Genomic DNA, 21,602 nt, shown 5'->3' on the forward strand with positions numbered 1-21,602 from the left:
GTCATCACCCACTTAAGAAAGTAATTTTACTTAAAATAATGAGATTTTTTTTTCAAATTCAAATTTTACATTCATTTAAAGCGACTATATTTACAATATCAAAATTTATTAGTGTTATAAGCAAAATATTAGTTATAATTTGCTATGATGCTTTGAAATCTTTCTTAAAGCAACAATCACATACTAGCGAACTAGTGAACTAGAGTTTTCAAGCAGTCTAATTCCAATTTTCTCCATCATTTTTTCTTAAAACTAAAATACAGTTCTTTTTAAACTTATTTTTAATTATAACTTACTTTGATGTATTCTAATGAATAAAAAAACCCACATTGTGTGGAAATTTAATCATTTTCATTTGAAATGGAAATGGAAATTTATTAGGATAATTTCATTTGGTACATTAAATGTATCAAAATTCAGAGAACAAATTCACCACCGTTCACATCAATACTGATGCAATTTGCACATGATTTTTGCAGTTACTTTCCAATTCTTGCAACTCTCTCTCTCTCTCTCTCTCTCTCTCTCTCTCTCTCATAAACAGAAAATGTTAAATTGGGTATAGTATACAATAAACATTCTGTATATTGTTGACATTCATACACTGCCATTGTAAATGCAAAATTACTTTAGTTTAAAATTTTGAAACAAAATTAAGCAGAGCATCCATTCCTGCTGAAAGGCTTGACTTCTATATTTTTGTTAAACATATTTCCATTGACAATTTCGATTCCTGTGATTTCTGAGGCTTTTACTGTGATAGGTATTTTTGGAAAGGTATAGGTGGAACATTTTTCTTCACCACACACGACAGCTGTGTAATATGAGAATCTCTAGCTGGAAAATGAATTAACACCAAAATATAATACATGTATTCATTTAAGAACTTCTTTTCTCAACTGAACAATCAATTTAGATATTGGGCAGGTAGTAAAAAGTAACAAACTTAATCCTGTTGATTCCAAGTCAAAAAATACAAGAGGAAAATGTTGCTGGCTGGAGTGCTGTTTGACAGTTGGCTCTGGTACCATTGTCATATCAGTCTCATCAAATACAATCTCACACTTGAAATTTTCTCCTTCTCTCTTCTCGATCACAACTGTTGATTGCTTCCTAAAATTTTGATAGTCATCATTATCTAGATTTAATGAAATGTTGTGACGAGAAGTCTACATTTTTAATAAAGGAAATGTATCAAGTTTTTTTTTTCATTTGGAAATTAACTCTTCTGCCAGTTTTCCACTGTGAATTTACCCTAGGGTTTTCATATATACCTTGTGAAAAATGCAGTTCAATAATTCAAACATGCATAGAATGTTTTTAATTTTTTTTCTCAATTTATAATCAAGCATTTTGGTTTTAAAAAAGGTCGTTTGTCGTGACATAGACAAAGGTCAAATAGTATTCGACTTAACCCGCTGCTTTCAATGTGAGGTCAAATAATTTCCTTGATATTTCAAACGCTTACTTCTCCTAGGCACCTGACCCCACCTCCGGTGTGTCCAGGGGTCCGTGTTTGCCCAACTCTCTATTTTGTATTGCTTGTAGGAGTTATGAGATTGATCACTGTTCGTTATCTTCACCTTTCATAGTGTTGTGCACTAAACAAGATTCGCAAAGGTATGTAAAGAAACTTCAAATAATTTCTAGTTCCAGCGAATGTAAGGAAATTACAAAGCATTGCTAGTTCCGTTTAATGTAAGGAATCTACAATTCATTTCGAGTTCCGGTTAATATAAGACAACTACAATTCATAACTAGTTCCGGTTAATGCAAGGAACAGTGATCAATCTCATAATCCCTATCTATTTAATGTAAAACTTATACGGTACCAATTTTGATGCACCAGATGCGCGTTTCCACTAACAAACTGAATCTGCACTAAGTCAGGAAGCTTTCATGTAAGATTGAACTTTTCTGACTATTGTCTTTGAGAAGAAATGTTTTAAAGATTTCCCTATATTAGATGTAAATGTACGTATTATATACAAATAGTAACCTTTGCGTTACAAAGTATATGATATATTATAGGATTTCTTTTACTTAGAGGGCCATATTTTCTGTGGATTGTTTTCTGTACAATTGTATGTTACTCATTTTACAGAAACAATACATTTTCCTTCGATCAATTATTCCTATATGGCTACATGTAATTTATTTTACAGCGACAATTATATATGTTGTTCTCTAAGTACTACTTCTAAATTATTCTAAGATTCGGTCTGGAACAAATCAGTGTTGCTTATTTTAGCCATGTGACCATCAACGATGTGTTGACACAAAGGAGAAACAACGCTTGATCTGAATTTTATTAAACTTTCCGGCTTTGCAAGGGAACTGAACTACTACTATTCTGATCTACAAGTATTTAACAAACGAGTTCTGCTTTTTCGTGATTTTTTTTTTTTTTTTTTTTTTTTGAATGCTGCAGGGTATTCTCCTCCTGTGTCAGTGTCGCCCAGTTTGTTGAATTGCGATTGCTGCTCGTCGAGTCTAACTACAAAATCACTCAGGTGTGACAATCACATTTGGGTAAATACGGGTAGAATAAAATAGGCTATCTGAACGAAAGATGGTGGGTAAGATGACAAATGTGTATATATTTCAGAATTCATGTCAGCTTTAAGGCATTCAAGACGGGAGATAATTGTTCCTTCATAAAGTAAAAGGTTATTCTGGTAAACTTTTAAGAACAAAACATCCGCATCCGGGAAGGCATTACCCGCCTTAGCCATACATAGGTCAGTAAGTGAGATGCTTCATACCAATACGCAAGTTCCGAGTTACCCAAAAGTTATTTCCCTTTGGCGAACTCTTTCGCATTTGATGACGTATGGTGGGTACACAATGTATACATTATATCGTAGACTGGCATTGTACATAACGATTACGTACGATTAATGTAATAAAAGCGTAACTTTTGTTTATATCAATCACTGGTATGCATATTCTGGCCATATCAAGCATAATTTGTTTGAATAAGATCATCAAATTGGCTATTAAATCATTATTCGTTTCCTCTTCTACATGAGTGACGCTTTTATCAAAGAAAGATGGCAATTAACAATATTTGTTTGAGCCATTTTGTTATCCAATACTCATAAACTCACTAAAGTTGCCTTTTCCCTGAGATAGGATGGTCTCAGAAACTCTGGATAACATCTTTTAAGAAATAATACAACGATAGTAATTAGCAAATGTACCCACTGTCATCATATTTTACGTCATAATTTACGGAAGAGTTCGACAAAGGGAAATAACTCTTGGGGAACTCGGAACTTCCGTATTAGTCCTTTGTCTAAAATTGCTATTTGGTTTTAAATACAAATTACTCTGTTTACCTGATCAAAATTACAGGGTCGAAGATGGGTGTAACGGGTCAACAGGGAATGCTTGCTCCTCTTAGACACATGATACCACCTCTGGTATGTCCAAGGGGCCGTGTCTTTACGCCACTCTCTCATTCTGTTGACATGAACTAATAAATACGTATACCTTTCTCATCTTATCCGCCATATTTCTCTCAGGTAGCCTAATTTACTCTACCCGTGTATACCCCAAATGTGATTGTCACACCTGAGTGATTTTTCTAGGTGAACTCGACCAGTGCATATGCATAATATGTAATGCACATGGCATATTCGCCAAAAACAAAAAAAACAAACGTGTCAAATACGGACGTCTACTCGCCAAAAACAAAAAAAACAAACGTGTCAAATACGGACGTCTACTCAGCAGGTATCGGAGATGTGCACTTACCGAAAATATAAGATTCTCTTTATTCTGATAAATCCACGAACCAAAATGATAAACTCCATTTGTATCTCGTTAGAACTTTACAACACGTTATCATTCCATTATACAGACTGTGACACACTTCAGGTGGAAGTATATAAACACTGCTCAGATTGTCATGCAAGTAAACGAATAATTCCTGGCTTTTAGGTTCTTTATATACTTCCACCACCACCACCACGCAATTACCGGTCGCATTGCTCAATGGTAGAGCGTTTGCTTCCTAACCGGAAGCTCATGAATTCGAATCCTCCTCATGCCATCGCCAACCTAAGACGTAAACATTGGTAGTGATTGGCCCTCCAAATGCACTGCATTTACGGGTCTTTCGGAAGGCCCTATGGCGGTAGGCGTTTGCACGCTAAAGAGCCCTCGCTACTAGGGGGTAATAACCATTAATCATAGTACTTCATCCACAAGTGGTGTATAATAAGGGTGAAAATTGTGAAATAACCAGCCAACTACTACCATTCATACTTTCGTTAACATCGCACACACTCTACCTACACGTTCGTTAACACCACATACCACAACCCTTATTTTCATTAACACCACATACCACCATTTATACACCACGTACCACCATTCACATTTCCATAAACACCATTTACACACAGCTAATGGCACATCGGATGCTAACACATGTGTTTTAACACCGGTTTTTTGTTTTTGTTTTTACACCAATCACACCACTACCTATACAGGTCAGAGAATTGATAGTTTTACATATCAATATCAACGAAAGAGGTAGATCTACCGTTATTAGTTTGCATGTACATTGTATCACCATCATACTACCACGCACATTTCCATTAATACCACCATACTACCACTCACATTTCCATTAACACCACTCATACACCACATACCACCACTTGTACACCACTACTGACACATCAGATGTCATCACTTACATCTTCTTTAACATTACTCACATCACTACCTATACAGGTCTGAGAATTGATAGTTTTACATATCAATATCAACGAAAGAGATAGATATACCGTTGTTAGTTTGCATGTATTACCATCATACTACCACGTACATTTCCATTAACACCACCATACTACCACTCACATTTCCATTAACACCACATATCACCACCCATACACCACTCAAACACCACCTATACACCCCATACCACCACCTGTACACCACTACTGCCACACCAGATGCCATCACTTACATCTTCTTTAACATTACTCACAACACTACCTATATAGTTTTGCATTTCTTAGCATGACAGATTGATCTACCGTTTTTAGTTTGCATATATCACCACCATACTATCACTCACATTTCCATTAACACCACATACCACCACCTATACACCACATACCACCACCTATTCACCACTTACACACCACCTATACACCCCATACCACCAACTGTACACCACTACTGGCACACCAGATACCATCACTTACATCTTCTTTAACATAACTCACATCACTACCCATATAGGTCCAAAGTTATGCATTTCTTTGCATAACAATATTGATGAAAGAGATCGATCTACCGTTATTAGTTTGCGTGTGTCACCACCATACTAACACCCACATTTTATTAACACCACATACCACCACTTGTACACCACACACTACCACTTATACGGTAAATAACACCTACTCCCCACTATTGCCACACCAGTTCCCATGACTTAGGGTTTCTTTAACACTACTCACACTATCACCTATGTAGGTCCTTAATTTTGCATTTCTTTCCATAATATTAATTAGAGATTGATTTAGCGTTATTAGTTTGCATGTTTCACCACCATAACACCACTCAAATTTTCGTTAACATCATATACCACCAATTATGTACCACATACCACCCCTCACATTCTCATGAACACGACTACTGGCACCGCAGTTGCCACCACTCATATTTACTTTAACAAGGATCCGTGTTTACCCTACTCTCAATTGTGTAATCATTATAAGATTGTTCATTATCTTCACTTTTTCATGAACAATTATGAGACTTCCTATATTTAAAAAAGAAGAAGATAATTGATATAGTAAAAACCCAGATCTATAGAGAGAGCAAGTGCTCCGATAAAAGGAAGTTTAAAATGCATCTAATGTAGGATACTCTTTTTCATTTTCAAGAGTATGTTAGACATAATCAGATGGGGAAAGGGGGGTTTCTTTAGGTGTCAGAAGTTTGGCCTAACCCTTCCTTTTGTAACAGGAATATAAATATATACACTTTATACACCACCATACACCGTATATCGTTACCCCTTTACACACTGCTCGCAATAATTATGTAAATTAGATTTCCTTACATAACGTAGTGATGATCGGGAGAAAATAGAGGGGCGATTTCAAGGTCACAATATGAATTATGACCTTCGCGCAAATATAAAAATGTTGAGCGATTTGATACGAAATTGAAATAATATATTATTTGACAAGAATTTTTTTTCACGTATACGGCTTATCACTTGATAACACCTGTCAATATAACGACAACATATAGACATGAATTGTAAGATGTACGTCGTGACGTACTTTTTCGTTGTAATCTCATAGGGTGCGAAGTGCACAGATAGTTGTTTTCATAACTATAAAACTGTTCTGCTATATCCATAATAGAGTTTAGGTCCAAAGTACTTCTAGAGTAAAAATGAATTATATTTAAATATTTAGCGTAAAACTATATGGGATCCGGGTTCGAATAAGTCCCCACTTCCCCTTGCTTGTCGTAAGAGGCGACTAAATGGGGCGGTCTTTCGGTTGAGATCGCAAAAACCGAGGTCCCGTGTCACAGCAGGTGTGGTACGATAGAGATCCCTCCCTGCTCAAAGGCCGTAAGCGCCGAGCATAGGCCTAAATTTTGAAGTCCTTCACGGGCAGTAATGACGTCTCCTTATGAGTGAAACATTCTCCAGTTCAACAATAAAAAATCAATCAATCACATAAGATTCAATACAAAATAAAGGCCTAATGCAGAAAGATCTGACTCAAACCACACAATTTAGTGAACATATGCATAAACTCTTTGCATGTTATATAGAACTACCGAATTGCTGAGCTCATTGTTTACAAAACAAAGTCAAAGCGGTTTTCAGAAAATAGCCGCGTTTCCGAGAAATGAAAACGAAAGTGCTGTGTTTCTAGGGACTTTATAAATTGTTGATTTGATAAATGTGTGTTCATTTAATAAATGTGTAAACTTTCAACCACTGTTCTTCTTTAGTGGGAGCCCATTTCTGCTATTCCGTAAGTCGTTAGGTATTCGCTCAGACATGGTGATGAAAGTGAAAACGCGAATTGTGTATTGCGTTTATATACTTATTGTGACGTCATAGAAAAGCAGGTTTTTCTACAACGTCAATAACACTCTAAATTAATTAAATTGTTTATTTAATAAACATGTCAACTTAAAACCTTGTGTTATTCTTTAGATTTAATACACAGGAATACACAGGATTTCACAGGATTTTCAGAAAAATAGCAGGAACTCATTCCAGGAACTCTAAGCGAAAGAACCGCATCATAGACCACCGGCCATAGGCCAGCCTATTCACCGGGTCCTACAACCCCTGCTGGGGTTGACCCCGTCCTAGATATTGAACCACTCCGTTAACCCCAACACCGCTTGACCAATCAAAAGACGCCCTTGCTTGACCTCATTTGCATAAAAAGTGCACTCAGTTGAACCCCCTATCGGGACGCCTTATACTACTCATACGGAATGTATTATTGTTGTTTATAATTGTTTGCTTTGAAAAAGAGAAAAAAGTCAAGGCTAAGTGTGAGGTCACAATGCACAGTTTACGTCGCCTTGCGTTTTATTTCCCGCGTTCAATGAATAGGCGGATCATGTAAAACTGTTGTCCCCATATAAACTCCTTTAATGAGATGTTACTGGGTGTTTAGCGCAAGGAAATTTCATTCAAAATATATATTTTTAAATGAATCATAATCTACCGTACTTAACGGAATTATGATTACCACTCGGGAAACGGAGTTACGTACATGCTTCGCTCGGTCCAACGGTCGCATCGTATACATATTATATTGTTAATTCTAACTCATAGAAAACTAAACCCTTCTACTTGAAAACTGTTTATTACCGGAAATATTCAGTAAAACATGCCATCATCTGGTCATGGGTAGAGCTTACTGCATTTCAGCGGCAATTTGACTTAAAATGTAAGTATTGTGATTTGTTTACCTGCATCTATAAATCCAATTCTTCCTCTTTTTGCATAAGTAGGGAATCTATACAGGCTGTGGGTTTATCTTAACCCTGTCATCTGAGCATAACCGAAGGAAAACAACGCGGCATTTTTCGACTGCTGCCCGGAAGTAGTAAATCGAAATGAAAGTAAACGAGACTTTCCGACCCTATTAGAAAATCATACTTCAACTTGACCTTTAATCCTGTGACATGAAAATCAATATGGGTCATATGCTCTCTAAGGATAACCACTGTCTCAAGTTTACTTGGCGCCAAATGCTTCTCAAGATATTGAATAGAAAATATTTTCGATATTTTAGTAGTTTGACCTTGGCATTTGACCCAATATTGATAATCAATATGGGTCGTCTTCTCTCTAAGGATAAATACTGTACAAACCACGCAAGATGTTCTTTCAATATTGTGATGGTTTCACACATTATTCACTTAATAATAGATTTTTATTCATAATCTATTTACTCTCCTTTTGTATTGCGTTGATTGTATTATTGAGTTATTGCCCTTTTTGTGTAATATCTATATACATGTATACACCTGTTGAACAGACAATAGAACCGGTAAATATCACACTCCTTTGGATTTATAATAATCATGCTTCATATCTAAATTATGTTATTTTGTAGAATATAATTATATCTAAACACTGAGAACTTGTGATCCTTTCTGAACTTGGATGTAAAAATGTACAGGATTACCCTAGACAGTCCCGTTACAATGTAACAATACCAAGCAGACAACACTTGGTCTATAGACGGAAGCAATGTTCTGGTCTAAAATAATGTCGTTTTTATAAAGGGTGCATAAAAATAGTAGCTACAAGCAATTTTTAGAAGAAAATGTTAAATGCATCTAAATTGAGTAAATCATTCTCTACTCGCACTACACCTCTGTGAGCGGCTTTTTACAGAAATCTTGTAAAAGTTTCTAATATCCAACATTTATGTTTTAGATTAGATATTTAGTCATATTATGAAATGCTTTTTGTGCAATTAAAATTATGCTTACTTTAAATTGTTTAAAATCGTTGTTTTCTTATCCGAAATTTGTAACTACTTCGTAATATGCGTATGAATGTAGGACATTCACGTGGTGGGGATTTAAATGTAAACATGTAATCAAAAGTAAGAAAGGCTGTAAAAAATACGATAAAACTTGTAGAATAAGAGACAAATAGCTAAATGGTAAATATGTACTTATCAGAGTACCAGTGGGCTATGAAAAATAGCCTGATGTATCACCTATACAACAATGCTACACATTAATGGTTAAAAAAAAATGCGTAGCATTCATTTTCACACAGTTTATCCAGTTTTTAGTTTACTATAAAGAAGTATAGCGCACTTGGTATGCAATTTCGCCTACATAAATAAATTTTTCTTGAATATTATTCTTTACAAATATTCTGCTATACAATGTCAGTTAATAGTGGTGTTTACCCAAATTACTCAATAAAGATATCTATATGTTGATAGTATCTTTATTTCATAAGCATAAACATCACCGTGATTATATAGAGTATAATAGTAGATGTAACGTAATGGGCTTAAAAAAAATTGCAAACTCTTGCAAAAGGCCAGTGAAATTGTTTTACTTGAGTATGGCAGTAGTATAAGGCGTCCCGATAGGGGGTTCAACTGAGTGCACTTTTTATGCAAATGAGGTCAAGTAAGGGCGTTTTTGATTGGTCAAGCGGTGTCGGGGTCAACGGAGTGCACTAGGACGGGGTCAACCCCAGCAGGGGTTGTAGAGCGGGTGAATAGGCTGGCCTATGGCCGCTGGTCTATGATGCGGTACTTTCGCTTTGAGTTCCTGGAATGAGTTCCTGCTATTTTTCTGAAAATCCAGTGAAATCCTGTGTATTAAATCTAAAAGAATAACAGTGTATTAAATCTAAAAGAATAACACAAGGTTTTAAGTTGACATGTTTATTAAAGAACAATGGTACAAGCATAGAACAATGCAAAACAATTCAATAAACATAAAAACAGTTCAATAAGCATAAAAACAGTTCAATAAGCATAACAGTTCAAGCACAGTCCATTACTTTCTGCTGAGTTTCTTCTTCTTTTTTGGCCGTTCTTCAGTAGGTGCGGTTGGATTCCACATCTCTAACGGTGTGTATTCTGTCTTCACAGGGGATTTTGAGCCAGGTACGGATCCAATCATCGCATCTATCTCCGCTTGTTCTTCTGGACACTCACTAATCCAGTGTCCTATTTTTCCGCATTTGAAGCAAGGATCCTTTTGTTTGGTTTTCTTGCTGGTCTGTTGAGAATCTGCTGACCTCGATTTCTTACTGGTCTGCGGATAATCTGTTTTCTGTGGGCAATCCGGCGACCAATGTCCTGTTTCTCCACACGTGTAGCACGGGTTAGCAGTGTAATCTGGAGTGTATTCCTTCCTAGGTTTTTTAGAAGTCAGCTCTTCCAGCTTCTTCAGTAGGATTGTGGTATGATTTCCAATCTCATTACTCAACACATTAATGCGGTTAACGATCCCGTCTAGTGTCGTGGTAATGATGGCGAAATCGGTCCTGCTCATGGGGGAATCTTCTCCACCGAAGGGGGGTTTATCGTATAAGCCCATCTCCAGTCCCGTAGCATCCTGTGAATCGGGAAAATAGAAGCCTAATCCCGGGTCTGTCGGATTCTGGCTAGGGAGGTAATCCGAGGTCTGGGCCATCTTCTCTTGTCGAGCAACGTGGTCTGAAGGCGTGAGATTGAAGCTCGTGGTCTGGTTCGAGGTCTGGGCCATCTTCTTCTCTTCTCTTCTTCTTTGAGCAACGTAGTCTGGAGACGTGAGCAAGAAGTTCGAGGTCTTCCCCAGTTCAGTCTTCTGATCGTCACTCTTAGCTTTCTTCAGTTCAATGTAGTCTTTCTGTGGTCCCATCTGCTTCTGTACCAGCTGATCTATTTTCTTCTGAGCTTTGTCCACAAATTCTAGTTGTTTCTGAGCCATGTCTTCTGGAAGGTGATTGAAGATCGAATGAGGACTGACACTGGGGCTCCGCTTTTATAGCCAGCAAAATGTCTAGACTATTCTGTCTCGTGAGGGGCACGTGGGGAGCACGTGGTTGCATCATCTTTTTCTGGAAAAACCGGTTTCAGCTAGAACATCGCGCGACCAGCGCGTGCTAGTGCACTAATTGAACTTGAAAAGCCGGTTTCTCGCGACCAGCGCGTGCTAGTGCCCATTGGTACACATTGACTTTAGTGGAATGGAACTTATATTGGTGTTTAAAGTAGCCCTAAAAAGGGCTGTGCATGAAGTTTTTATTTTTAAAAATGGCCGGCTTCATACGCAGGTTCTTCTATATACACGTGTAAGTCATGATCTTCGGATATAATGTGTTGTACTAATTGTCGAGCTCTTCTCCCGGGGAAACGTATCTCTTCGACGGTTTCCCACATCCAGTGTGCATCCCAAAACATTACCCATACACTTCTCCGGTAACGTGGTTTCTCCAGTCGAATAAATCCTGATACTTTTTGAGTGCCGTTCAATAACGTGTAAAACTGGTAAATCATGTACTGTATGAGGGGGGAATTTTTCAGGTACATGTCACTTAAACGCAGGTAAATATCCTCCACTGTTTCATGTGACCGCAATACATAGTCAAAACACCAATTTTTAGATCGCCCCCAGCGTAATCGATGGCGACATCTCTGTACTAAATTGTCCCAGATCCCCATCTCGTCTACATAATCTTCTACTATGGTTAAATTCTCCACTGGTTGTATTCCCTGGCCGCGGCGTCTCGCTCTTAAAATTCTCCGTGTATCCATGACTGAAGGTCAGACAAGAATGACTGTAGAAAAACCAGCTGACGTACAGGTGTTTGATCACGTGGTGCAGGTGTTTGATCACGTGATGCATAACCTTTACCTATAAATACAGGTGTTTTCTGAACGTTCGCTATTTACTATGGGCGGCAGTGCTACTACGAGAATAAATGGATATAGTTATGTACTACAATGTATGAACGTGGCCTTACATAATCCTCACATTCAAAATGCTCGTCAATTTGTACAACAGATGTCACCGGAGGTCAGAAATGTACATAGTTTTCAACGGATTGCTGATTCATTAGCGGAGAATACCAATACGGGACGTTTACTCATGATTTATTTGTATGCTGAGGAATTGAAACAGAATCTTCCAGACCAGATGAGTGACATTGATCGGATCTTACGCGATTGTTTACAAAAAGGATTCGTGGAACTGATTCGTATGAAAGGAATGGCTGCCCTGTTATAAAACAAGAACGTTTTAGAATTTTTTCATTTTGATCATCATGGCTGAATTGAACAACAACGTTCTTACCGCTGTATTACAGTATTTCGAGAACTACAAAGAATCGGTGAACAACGCTCGTAGCGCTGCATTACAGTGTATCAAGGACTGGAAAGAAAAACAGCCGTTGAGATATAAATTCGCCATGAAGTTGTTGATCTTTTGGGAATTTCCTATGACCTTATATGAATATTCCAGCGTTTGCAAGCATATAGCCGACAACCTGAACAGAGAGTCTGGATTGATCATGATTTATACCATGGACCAAGAATTTAGACGACGGGAACCTGAGAAGACTGGGGCGATTGTAGCGATTACCGATCACTGGTTGGAAAAGGTGTATAAAAAAACCTAACCGTTTTCTTTTCCTTTATTCCTGGAGGATGGCCAGCAGTGACAACATCGCAGAAAAAGCGCATAACCATGCATTAGAATGGGTCGAGAAAATGCAAGACGATACGGTGTTTCAAGCTGTTAAAAATTATCTGATAGCGGGGGTGTTTCCAATGACTCTGGACGAATATACAGATCTACGGAACCGGATATACATCAATCTCTATAACGATGCGGGATTGATGTTAATTTATGTTGTGGGGGAGGAATTCAAGAAACGCATGCCTGAAAAAATCGCCGAGATTGAAAGTATCACCAAGGACTGGCTTCGAGAAGTATACATAAAGTGTGAAGAACTTAATTCATTTCATTTATTCCCGGAGGATGGCCAGCAGTGACCACATCACAGAGAAAGCGATAGTTTATGTATTGGATTATCTCACAGACATTCATTCTGGGCAGATTGAATTTGTGTTACACTATATGCGAGAAGAATTATTTCCCATCAGCTTAAAGGACTATCCATGTCTCTGTTAGTATTTGATCGAGAACCGGATCACCCCGCAAGCCTTAGTATTGATTCATTTAATGGGCCGGGAATTGAAACGAATTCGACCCACAGACAGAGCAGAAATCGAGAAAATCAGACTACGATGTCTTCGAGAGATGTACGTCAAGTTAAACGTGTGACTTTTAATCTGGATCATAATGAAGTGTATCTGTTACCCGAAGAAGACCGGACAAGTATCTGGATGACTGTAGCCGCTGATCGATATCGATTTCAACGCAGGATTCGAGAAATGGAAAAAATGTTGGACCCTATTTTAAAAAGACATGTGCATTGGTGTTGTGTGTGGGAGTTATGTATTTGAAATATGTGACATGAATAAAATTGTTTACACGAAAGCTGTGTTTGGTTGAGTCTCTCAGAGAAGGGTTTATTTGTTGAGGAATCCAGAAAATCCTAAAGGTAGAGTGAAAATCGAATCAATTAAGGTGTTTTCTATCGAATAGACCTTATGAGATGTTTTTAGGGCTGTACATGGTCGAGAAATAAATTTTTAAAGAGGCGGTGAAGAAACATTGAACCTCGACTCGACCTCTTTAACCGCTGTTTCTTTGAAAACTATGCGACGTAGCAAAATAAAAATAAGTTTAACGCATTCGCCGTCTCAGAATCTATCAGATTAAATCTACCTTGCACAGATATCGAATGTCTAGAAAAAGACAATGAGAAAAAACTCTCTACTCGAAAGCACAAATCCGCCATTTTGACGGCCACCATCTTGGCTTCGTCTCCGAAGCGAGGGATGTTTTCGAGGAGGTCCGCGCTTTCCTGATATATACCGGCGCACTCGCCAGTTCGCTTCACTGGTGATCCAGCACAGTTGTAGAAGATTTTTGAAGATTATTTAAGAAGAAAGAAGAATGGCTACAAGAAGAGACCCGCTCTACAATTTCCAGACCTTGCCTGGCTTTCGGTACCGGCTGGTAGTGGTGGCTGAGGAACGGGTAGGGGAGAATTGGGTTGTGCGTTCTGAGAACGACCTGAGCACCTTCTCCCCTTTCGACCAGAGTGGGGTCCGTGAGATCATCTGCCGGGTGCGGGCCGAGTATGAAGGGAGGGCACCCCGCCGCCGCACCGCTCGAATCTCCACCGCCACGAGACCGCGCCGACGGGCCCCACAGCCACCCTCACCACCACCACCTTACTCCCCGGCGACGCCTACAACACCACCACCAGCGATCCCATCGGCACCAGTGGAATACAGCCCGGTGCCGATGAGCGACTCACCAGCGTCACCGGTGGAGTATTCACCGAGGTCACCGTCCCCCCCACCACCTCCCAGTCCAGCCCAGAGTCCGTCGCTGTTGGTGGCAGCCACGTCATCACCACCGAGACCAGCAGCCCCTGCAAGACCCCCACCACCTACCATCCGGTTTGCAGGGAGGACTCCACCACCGAGACCAACCCACGCACCGGTGGCAACTCATCCCCCGAGGAACCACCCTATGACTGTCCCTGGCTGGGCAGATAGGGCGGTTCCCATCTGGTTTAAGTGTCCTGTCTGCTGGCAAGACAGGGTACACTCTGGAATTACGTGTAGGGGATGTGGGCAGCGCCCAGCTTGCTGCTCGTGCGTGGAAGAGTTACAGGAGCGGCGACACACCCGGGGACGGTGCCCGTTATGCCGGTTTACCGGAAGCAGGGAATGAAAGTCGGTCCTTAGGACCAAACGGCCCTTTTCAGGGCCACCAACTTTTTTTGAAAAGACACTTTTTATGGCAAAAATCAAGAAACACACAAGTTTGTTTTAAAAAAGTTTTTATTAACACAAGTAATAGCTAGAATAAAGCTATAATAAAGTTACATTTTCTTGACAATGTAAACATGTTTATGATACTGATAAGCAAAGTCACAAATCCATTGTCTATAATGAGTCCAATTGCCTCCGGCTAATCCATGAGGTTTCACCGTTAAACAGTTACATTATTGTACAATAGCATCCACCCAAGGTAGAGATAATACATCTCCTCGTAGATCCGTCACCGACATGCTGGTTGACAGGTCTCACAGGTACACGTTGACCGGGGTTCTTGACTGTAAGGACAATGTTGAAACAGCCGGGGATCAAACTTTCTCTGAGTCCAGCGCTCTCTAAACTCCTGACAGATCTCACAGGTACAGTCCTTATGTGCTATTTCTTCTTCAGGGGTGATGGTACAATGCTGCGGACACTTACACTCTAGCCAGGGTTCTCTAGTGTGACCACAACATTTATAGACAAAGGGATAATACGTCAGCTCTGCCAATCTCTCTATCCACTTCTGTTTGGCCAGGATGTTTTCTTTTTTATAATGAAAACACCCACAAGTGCTCCAAGGTCCTCGGCAATACCCACACACTAGTACATCTTTCTCATCATCCGCGTACCGTTCAAACGACATGATTGAGAAAAAATGGTAACAAGTGACCTATTTATATAGTGTTTTTTGATGAGTCATCAACATGACGTCAGCCATCTGAGGTAGGGGATGTTTTCGAGGACGTCCGCGCTCTCGCCTTTTTAAACGAGCGCAACGTCAAAATCGGGCATTCCGATTTTTTAAAGGAACCAGAACCATGAGCCGTAGAGTAGGACCAGACCCTACAGTGAATGATTATTGTATCAAATGGGAGGAGGATTGGGAGCAAGAGATTGCCCCGCCGGCCTCACGGGAGGCTCTTCCCCCACCGCCCATGAGCCAGGATCTGCCCCCGCCAGAGGAAAACTGGGACGCAGAGTTAGAAGTGGTGCAACGGCCTCCGGGGAGATTGTTTTTTAAACACGGGTGGTTGCCCGTTTTTGTGTTTGACCACGAGCAACCCCCGGAGGAGCAGAAAAAGAAGAGAAGAAAGAAGAAGAAGAACAGACAGTGAGGGGGACCGAGAAGAAAAGAAGAGAAGGAGAAGAGAAGAAGAGAAGGAGAAGAAGGAGAAGAGAGAAGAGAGAAGAAGAAGAGAAAAGACCAAGAACAGAGAGAGAGAAAGAAAACAGCCCTTTTCAGGGCTACCCATTCTTTTTGAAAAGACATGGTTGATTACAATGACAAGAATTTTTTTTTTTTCCAACGTTTTATTAAACTCCAACTATGAACAATAACAATAACATAGTTTACAATACATTCAGTCTTTGACATTGACAAGTTTGTCCTTGATGGGTTCTCGGTTTACGGAAGGTCTCTTTAAACCAATCCGCCACAAAACGATCGCGTTGTAAGGCCGTGCCTTTCCAGGGAAGTAACCATTCTCGTACGGTGCTTCTATGGCGATGGCGTTGATGTAAAAAATACACACAGTATTGTCCACAGACATCCGTATTCAAATCTTGATAACAATGGGTGTTATGAATCCAAGTCTCTCCGTGGCGTTGAATAAAGTCTTGGATGTCTTTATGGCTGGGGGGTAATCCGTAAGAATCAAAATATTCGACGGTAGGACTACTCAAATACAAACAGACCCAATGCGCTCCAGGGCGATCGTGAGGGTCTGTATTCACCACGATGGCTTTGTGATGAGGTAACAGCTCAGGTATGACATCTCGAGGATACACACCGGCAAACGCCGGTCCTAAATCTCGTTGTAAAACATCTCTCAATTGCTGAGTATCCATCTCTCTCTTAGTAATCGATGCTGACTTCTCGTTGTTTGTTGATTTCTAGCAGATTGTCGAACACGGCATACACCACACAGTTTAAGGTCCTGGCTACGTTGGCGGCAAATTGCACTTCCACTCTCAAGTTCCCCGTCTGTATGAGATGAAATTTATCCGTCTGGGCTTCTTGATCTTTCGTGAAATCCACACACCAGAGGGTGTAACCGTTTTTATACTCTTCCAGGGTGATGTCCGGAGCCCAGTCCTGGCCTAATTTTCCCAAGCCTTTGTACAGACTCAAATACGATCTCAGGTACTGATCGTCGGTGAAATTAGGTTCCAAAGGTCGGGTTTCCATCATTTCTCCATTGATACTGATTTCTAATTTCTTGACTCTCTCATTTTGGAAATGAAAGGGGTTTCTGGTATTATCCCCATTAAAAGCCGCATTGTCCACAAAACCCAACACGATCAGTTTAGGCATCTGTCCTTGAAACAGATGATCGGTGATTTTAGATTGGGTCCCACTAGGAATGGTGAAGGTTTTCACTTCCACTCGTCTCAATGGATATTTCGCCGTTTGAGTACTCAGTTGCTGATTGATGAGATTAATGATACTCGGCACAGGTTTGACTTTCCTCACCCACAAGATCATACTTTGAATGGCCACTTTCCCACTACTCCCGGCAGCGGTCATCATGTAGAACTGGGGTCGAGCGCGATTGAATCTGAGACGGACATCCAAGCCATTAGGGAGACATTTCTCTTGCTCAAACAAATCCAGATGTAATCGATCCATCAACACGATCTCCTTACTGTCTGTAATCTTCTCGTGACGTTTTCTCAACCCTACATTCTTGGAATCATCCGGATACTCGGGAGTCGGGATGACGGCCGCGATGCTGATTTTGTTATTCGCTACTGGAAATTCTATAGGAGTTTGAGCCAGAGCTTCTAATTTGACCTCATCCATATGTCCTGCCGTATCTTTTTCCCACAAGCTACAGGCTCTCATCTGGGTTTCCAGAGTCTTGGGTGCATAAGACAACAATTTCTCCAGATACGCTTTGTAGGGATAAGTATCCGTCCCCGGGGTAATGACTTTTCCATTGAGACTGACATCGATTTCACTGAACAAGGAATGGAGAATGTTATTCACGGGGGTGGAGGTCGAATGGCCTCCTGCGAGATTCGTTCCATTGGCTTTCGTGAATTTACATACCATCTGGAGATAAGTTTGGGATAAATCCAGATATTCATCTCCTTGTCCTTTGATTTCAAATTCAATCGGAGCCGTATCCGAGTTGAGGGTACTGGAAATGGGGTAATATTCCATCCATTTCGAATCTTCTAAAGTGACGTTGGTCGGGGGCACTTTAAACAGTTCTAAACTGCTGGTGCCACAAGCGCAAGATTCTCGGTGCATCATATTGGAACGATGTGTTACTCAGCGTGAACTGGCATCAAATGTGTTCTGGTCTCCTTCTCACTCCCTTTTTATAGGGTTCTCAGTCGAAAATATCCAGAGAGCGTTTTGGCTTACCCCTTTTCACTAGCTTCCTACCTCCCTTCCTAGATCGCTTCCTAGGTTGCTTCCTAGGTCTCTTATGAGGCCCTCCCCGAGCTAAGATACGTTGTTTTCTTTTAACAAATCCTTTTCCTTCCTGTATTCCCACCTGTTTTCCCACCTGTTTTCTTTTGAGGGTCGTGGTTCCAGGCTTCCTGAGTATTCCTGTGCGTGCTTTTCTTCCTCGTTTGGATGGGGCTTTTCGAGATCTTCGCCTACGGGCATACCCTGCTGTCTCTTTCAGGGCTTGGGCACCGTGTGTCTTGAGAGCGTCTTTGAGTGATCGTTTATTATCTAACACATCCATCCCTGTTTTAGCAGCAGCCTTTAAGGCACTTTTAGCCCCCGATTTGAGTAAATCGGTGAAAAATCCTTTTCCCTTCTGCTTTTCAGATTCTGGATCATATTCTTCTGTTGGATGGCTTCTACGTCGTCTCCTCTGATAAGAGCGATAAGGGCGGTCGTAATCATAATATCTCTCTTGATAGACAGGACGCTGTTGTTGTTGTTGTTGCTGTTGTGCGGGGGCTCCACCTAATAATCCGCTGATCAGGGGACCCGCCACTTTGCTGGCTATTCCCAACAGGGCTCCAAGCCCGTGACCCTGCTGCCGTATTAAACCTTTATGGTAGTGCATCTTGATGTAAATGAACTTCGTTAGGGGTTACACCCGCTTTTTATACTTTTTACGCCGTCTCTTTCTCTTCTTTCCTTGCCCCGCTTGACCCACAATGGCATTGGCAATCCACGGAATGAGAAACCAGATTCCGTGTCCTTTCTGGCGTCTGACTCCTCGATGGTACTTCATCTTTCAATACACTTTGCGGAAATGAAGTTTGACTAAGGAGCGCCCATTTAAAAACCCCATAGGACGCCCTAAAGAATTCATGATGTGTACCTCAATGGTATCGAAATATTTCTTACTCAGTTTCAAATATTCGGCTCGAATCGGTTCCCAACGGGCTTGTTGTCGATCGTCGTATTGACCCGTACAGGGGACGACTCTCAATAATTTCAATTTGTTGGTGCCCACCACTTGAGGATCCACAATGTCACAATACACATACATGGCTTTCAGATTGTCGTAGACATCCATGGTCGTGTTCCCCAAGTAATTCACGTTGATCCATTTCGTCATGGTTTCATCGCCCAGGATCATTTTGTCACTATCCAGACCTAGCTTGTACGCTAAGGGCGTAGGGAAACGAATGCACATGGGGGTGGTTCTCAGTGCTTTCCCATTAAACTGATACTCGACACGATCGTACTCGGGGTGATACACTAAGATCTGGTTGTTCCCCTCGTCGTTAGGATTCCCTAACTCGCTCCATACTTTCCACAGGGTTCTCCTTAAGGCTGCGTTGATTTCATTGATTAACGCCAAAGGTTGTGTATAAGCTCCGGGTCGGAAGTGAATGCGAATGATATCGAAGGGAAATAAACTATCCCCTCCCGCAAAGAGATGGGACCATGGTGTCAGATCCCAGGGGACCACCACCTCGCACCTGGCCATCGTGACTTTACCCATATTCTCTGTCTTAAATCTTTCCCATTTATAAGTGTTGGGATCTTGGACATGTTTCGTATACGGATCTGGAATGAGAACGTCCACATAAGCCTCGCTAGCCGATACGTTTTGTAAGTTGGCCGAGTACATCATTTCGGTCAATCCGACTTCCCATGCTCCATCCGTTAAGTCCATGGTGTGTGGCAATAACGTTTTAAATTGAGCCGTCGTATTCGTCGGAAACGATTCCATCGACCCATCACTCAACAGAGTCATGTAAAACCCTTCTCCTCCAGCCATGATGTCTTAAATGAGCCCCTGTCTCTGTTTCCTTCTCTATTTATACACAACACCGTTTTGTTTTTTCACAATTTTTTATTTGAAACAACATACAACATAATGTTAATACACAATTTTACATGTCATTCTTCTTGATCGCGGCCACCACCACCCCACATCAACGCATCCGAGTCTTCCAACTCTAGTGTTCGTCTCGGGACTAAGCGTCGTCGCATCACCAGATAGTGTCGGGTTCCCCAGCAATCGGCTACATCATAACCTTCATTGATCATGTCTTTGAAATGTCGGAGACAGTCCTCGGAATGGTCAAACCAAGGACTCTCATTTAAGGTCCAATCGGATTCGTCTTGTCGTCCCATCAATCCCCAGAAGGCTTTGACTTTCCAGCGAAACTCTTGATACTTGGTCTTCATGATAAAGGCTGACCATCCGTGAGGTATCAGTATACGTTTGTACAGGTACACAGGATGTGTGGACGTTTTGTGTTGTTTACAATGCATCAAACACATCTGCTTATCCGCAAACCATGCCGTTTTCTTTCCCTCTTGTTTCCAGGCGTACTGTGTGTTAGCCATGGTGAACTGATGAATCTGAAGAAGATCGTTCCTGTTTTATACTCGGGCTCGCTAACGTCATTTGTGGACTAGGCATGACGTAGCCCACCAAAGAACTTAAGGTCACCATCCAAAAATCGCGATTGGGATCGCCTAAGGCTAACATGACGACCGAAGTGATAATGATGATTAAACACAGGAATAATTGTGCAAAATACACAATTTCTGCTCGAGGGACTTTTTCACCCAAGAAAGTCCACTGGTTGGTCATGGCCGAATGAGATCCGCTTGCGGAATCCATGAATCAAAACTGGGAGGATATCCTTTCCAACGCACTTTGACTTCTGAAATGACTTTTTTTCCCACACGCCGCTTTTTATACCCTAAGATTTCTTCCACTTCATAGACATCATCGTCTTTAATCACTTGTTGTAATTCCTTCTCGTAAAACGTTCCTTCTAATTCTTCCCCGTGATCATCTTGAATACGATAGACGTTTCGTCCTGGCACTTTTCTAGAGATGGTAAACAGTTCTTTGGTCCAATTCGGTAAATATCCTTTTTCAAACGTACGTTTGGCTTTACTAATGCGTACACGATCCCCCACTTGCAAGCGACTCGTGGTATCGGCACTCTGTTTTCCATACAAGGTTTTCCATACGGTCAAGACATTCTTGGCATTGACTTGAGCAGGAGCTCGCCGGATACTGCGATGATAGGTATGATTGTAACCATACACCAGATCCCCCAAGACATCGACATACCGTCGTGTTTTATGACGTGTAAAATACCGCCACATGCGTGCTTTCAGCGTGCGTTGAAAACGTTCCACAATACTGGCTTTGGTTTCGGCATTACGGGTCGTAAAGAAATGAATGGATTTGAAGGCTTGACGAAATTCTT

At 40.8% G+C, this 21,602-nt stretch overlaps 2 protein-coding genes and 1 long non-coding RNA gene across 3 annotated transcripts in view; 1 reads left to right on the plus strand and 2 right to left on the minus strand.

The window, feature by feature from the left end:
* The window catches only part of LOC125646027 (uncharacterized), a 7,513-nt gene extending 454 nt beyond the window's left edge, over window positions 1–7,059 (minus strand). The window contains exons 1-3 of the long non-coding RNA XR_007359553.2: window positions 3,760–7,059; window positions 947–1,113; window positions 1–837 (exon numbers count right to left, since the gene is read on the minus strand). The exon at window positions 1–837 is cut by the window's left edge and continues 454 nt beyond it. This is a non-coding gene — a long non-coding RNA (uncharacterized LOC125646027). The remainder of the gene's footprint in view (window positions 838–946; window positions 1,114–3,759) is intronic.
* A 7,005-nt stretch (window positions 7,060–14,064) lies between these two features.
* LOC130047564 (uncharacterized) lies at window positions 14,065–14,853 on the plus strand. The gene has a single exon (XM_056142878.1). The coding sequence runs from the start codon at window positions 14,065–14,067 to the stop codon at window positions 14,851–14,853; it is 789 nt and encodes a 262-aa protein (XP_055998853.1).
* A 1,944-nt stretch (window positions 14,854–16,797) lies between these two features.
* On the minus strand, window positions 16,798–18,201 carry LOC130047565 (uncharacterized protein F54H12.2-like). Its single transcript, XM_056142879.1, has 2 exons — window positions 17,167–18,201; window positions 16,798–17,037 (listed from the first exon to the last, which is right to left on the minus strand). Exons 1-2 carry the CDS (start codon window positions 18,199–18,201, stop codon window positions 16,798–16,800), a joined length of 1,275 nt encoding a protein of 424 aa, XP_055998854.1.
* Between the last annotated feature and the right edge of the window lie 3,401 nt (window positions 18,202–21,602).

The sequence above is a fragment of the Ostrea edulis genome, chromosome 7 (assembly GCF_947568905.1).
Source record: "Ostrea edulis chromosome 7, xbOstEdul1.1, whole genome shotgun sequence".
NCBI classification, from domain to species: domain Eukaryota; kingdom Metazoa; phylum Mollusca; class Bivalvia; order Ostreida; family Ostreidae; genus Ostrea; species Ostrea edulis.

Bases quoted from the DNA above. Each gene is read 5' to 3' on its own strand.
- LOC130047565 (XM_056142879.1), bottom strand. From the start codon at position 18,201: ATGATGCACCGAGAATCTTGCGCTTGTGGCACCAGCAGTTTAGAACTG. The intron at 17,038-17,166 runs GTCAAGAAATTA...AAATTAGGCCAG, and splicing joins TTCATTTCCAAAATGAGAGA to GACTGGGCTCCGGACATCAC.
- LOC130047564 (XM_056142878.1), top strand. From the start codon at position 14,065: ATGGCTACAAGAAGAGACCCGCTCTACAATTTCCAGACCTTGCCTGGC.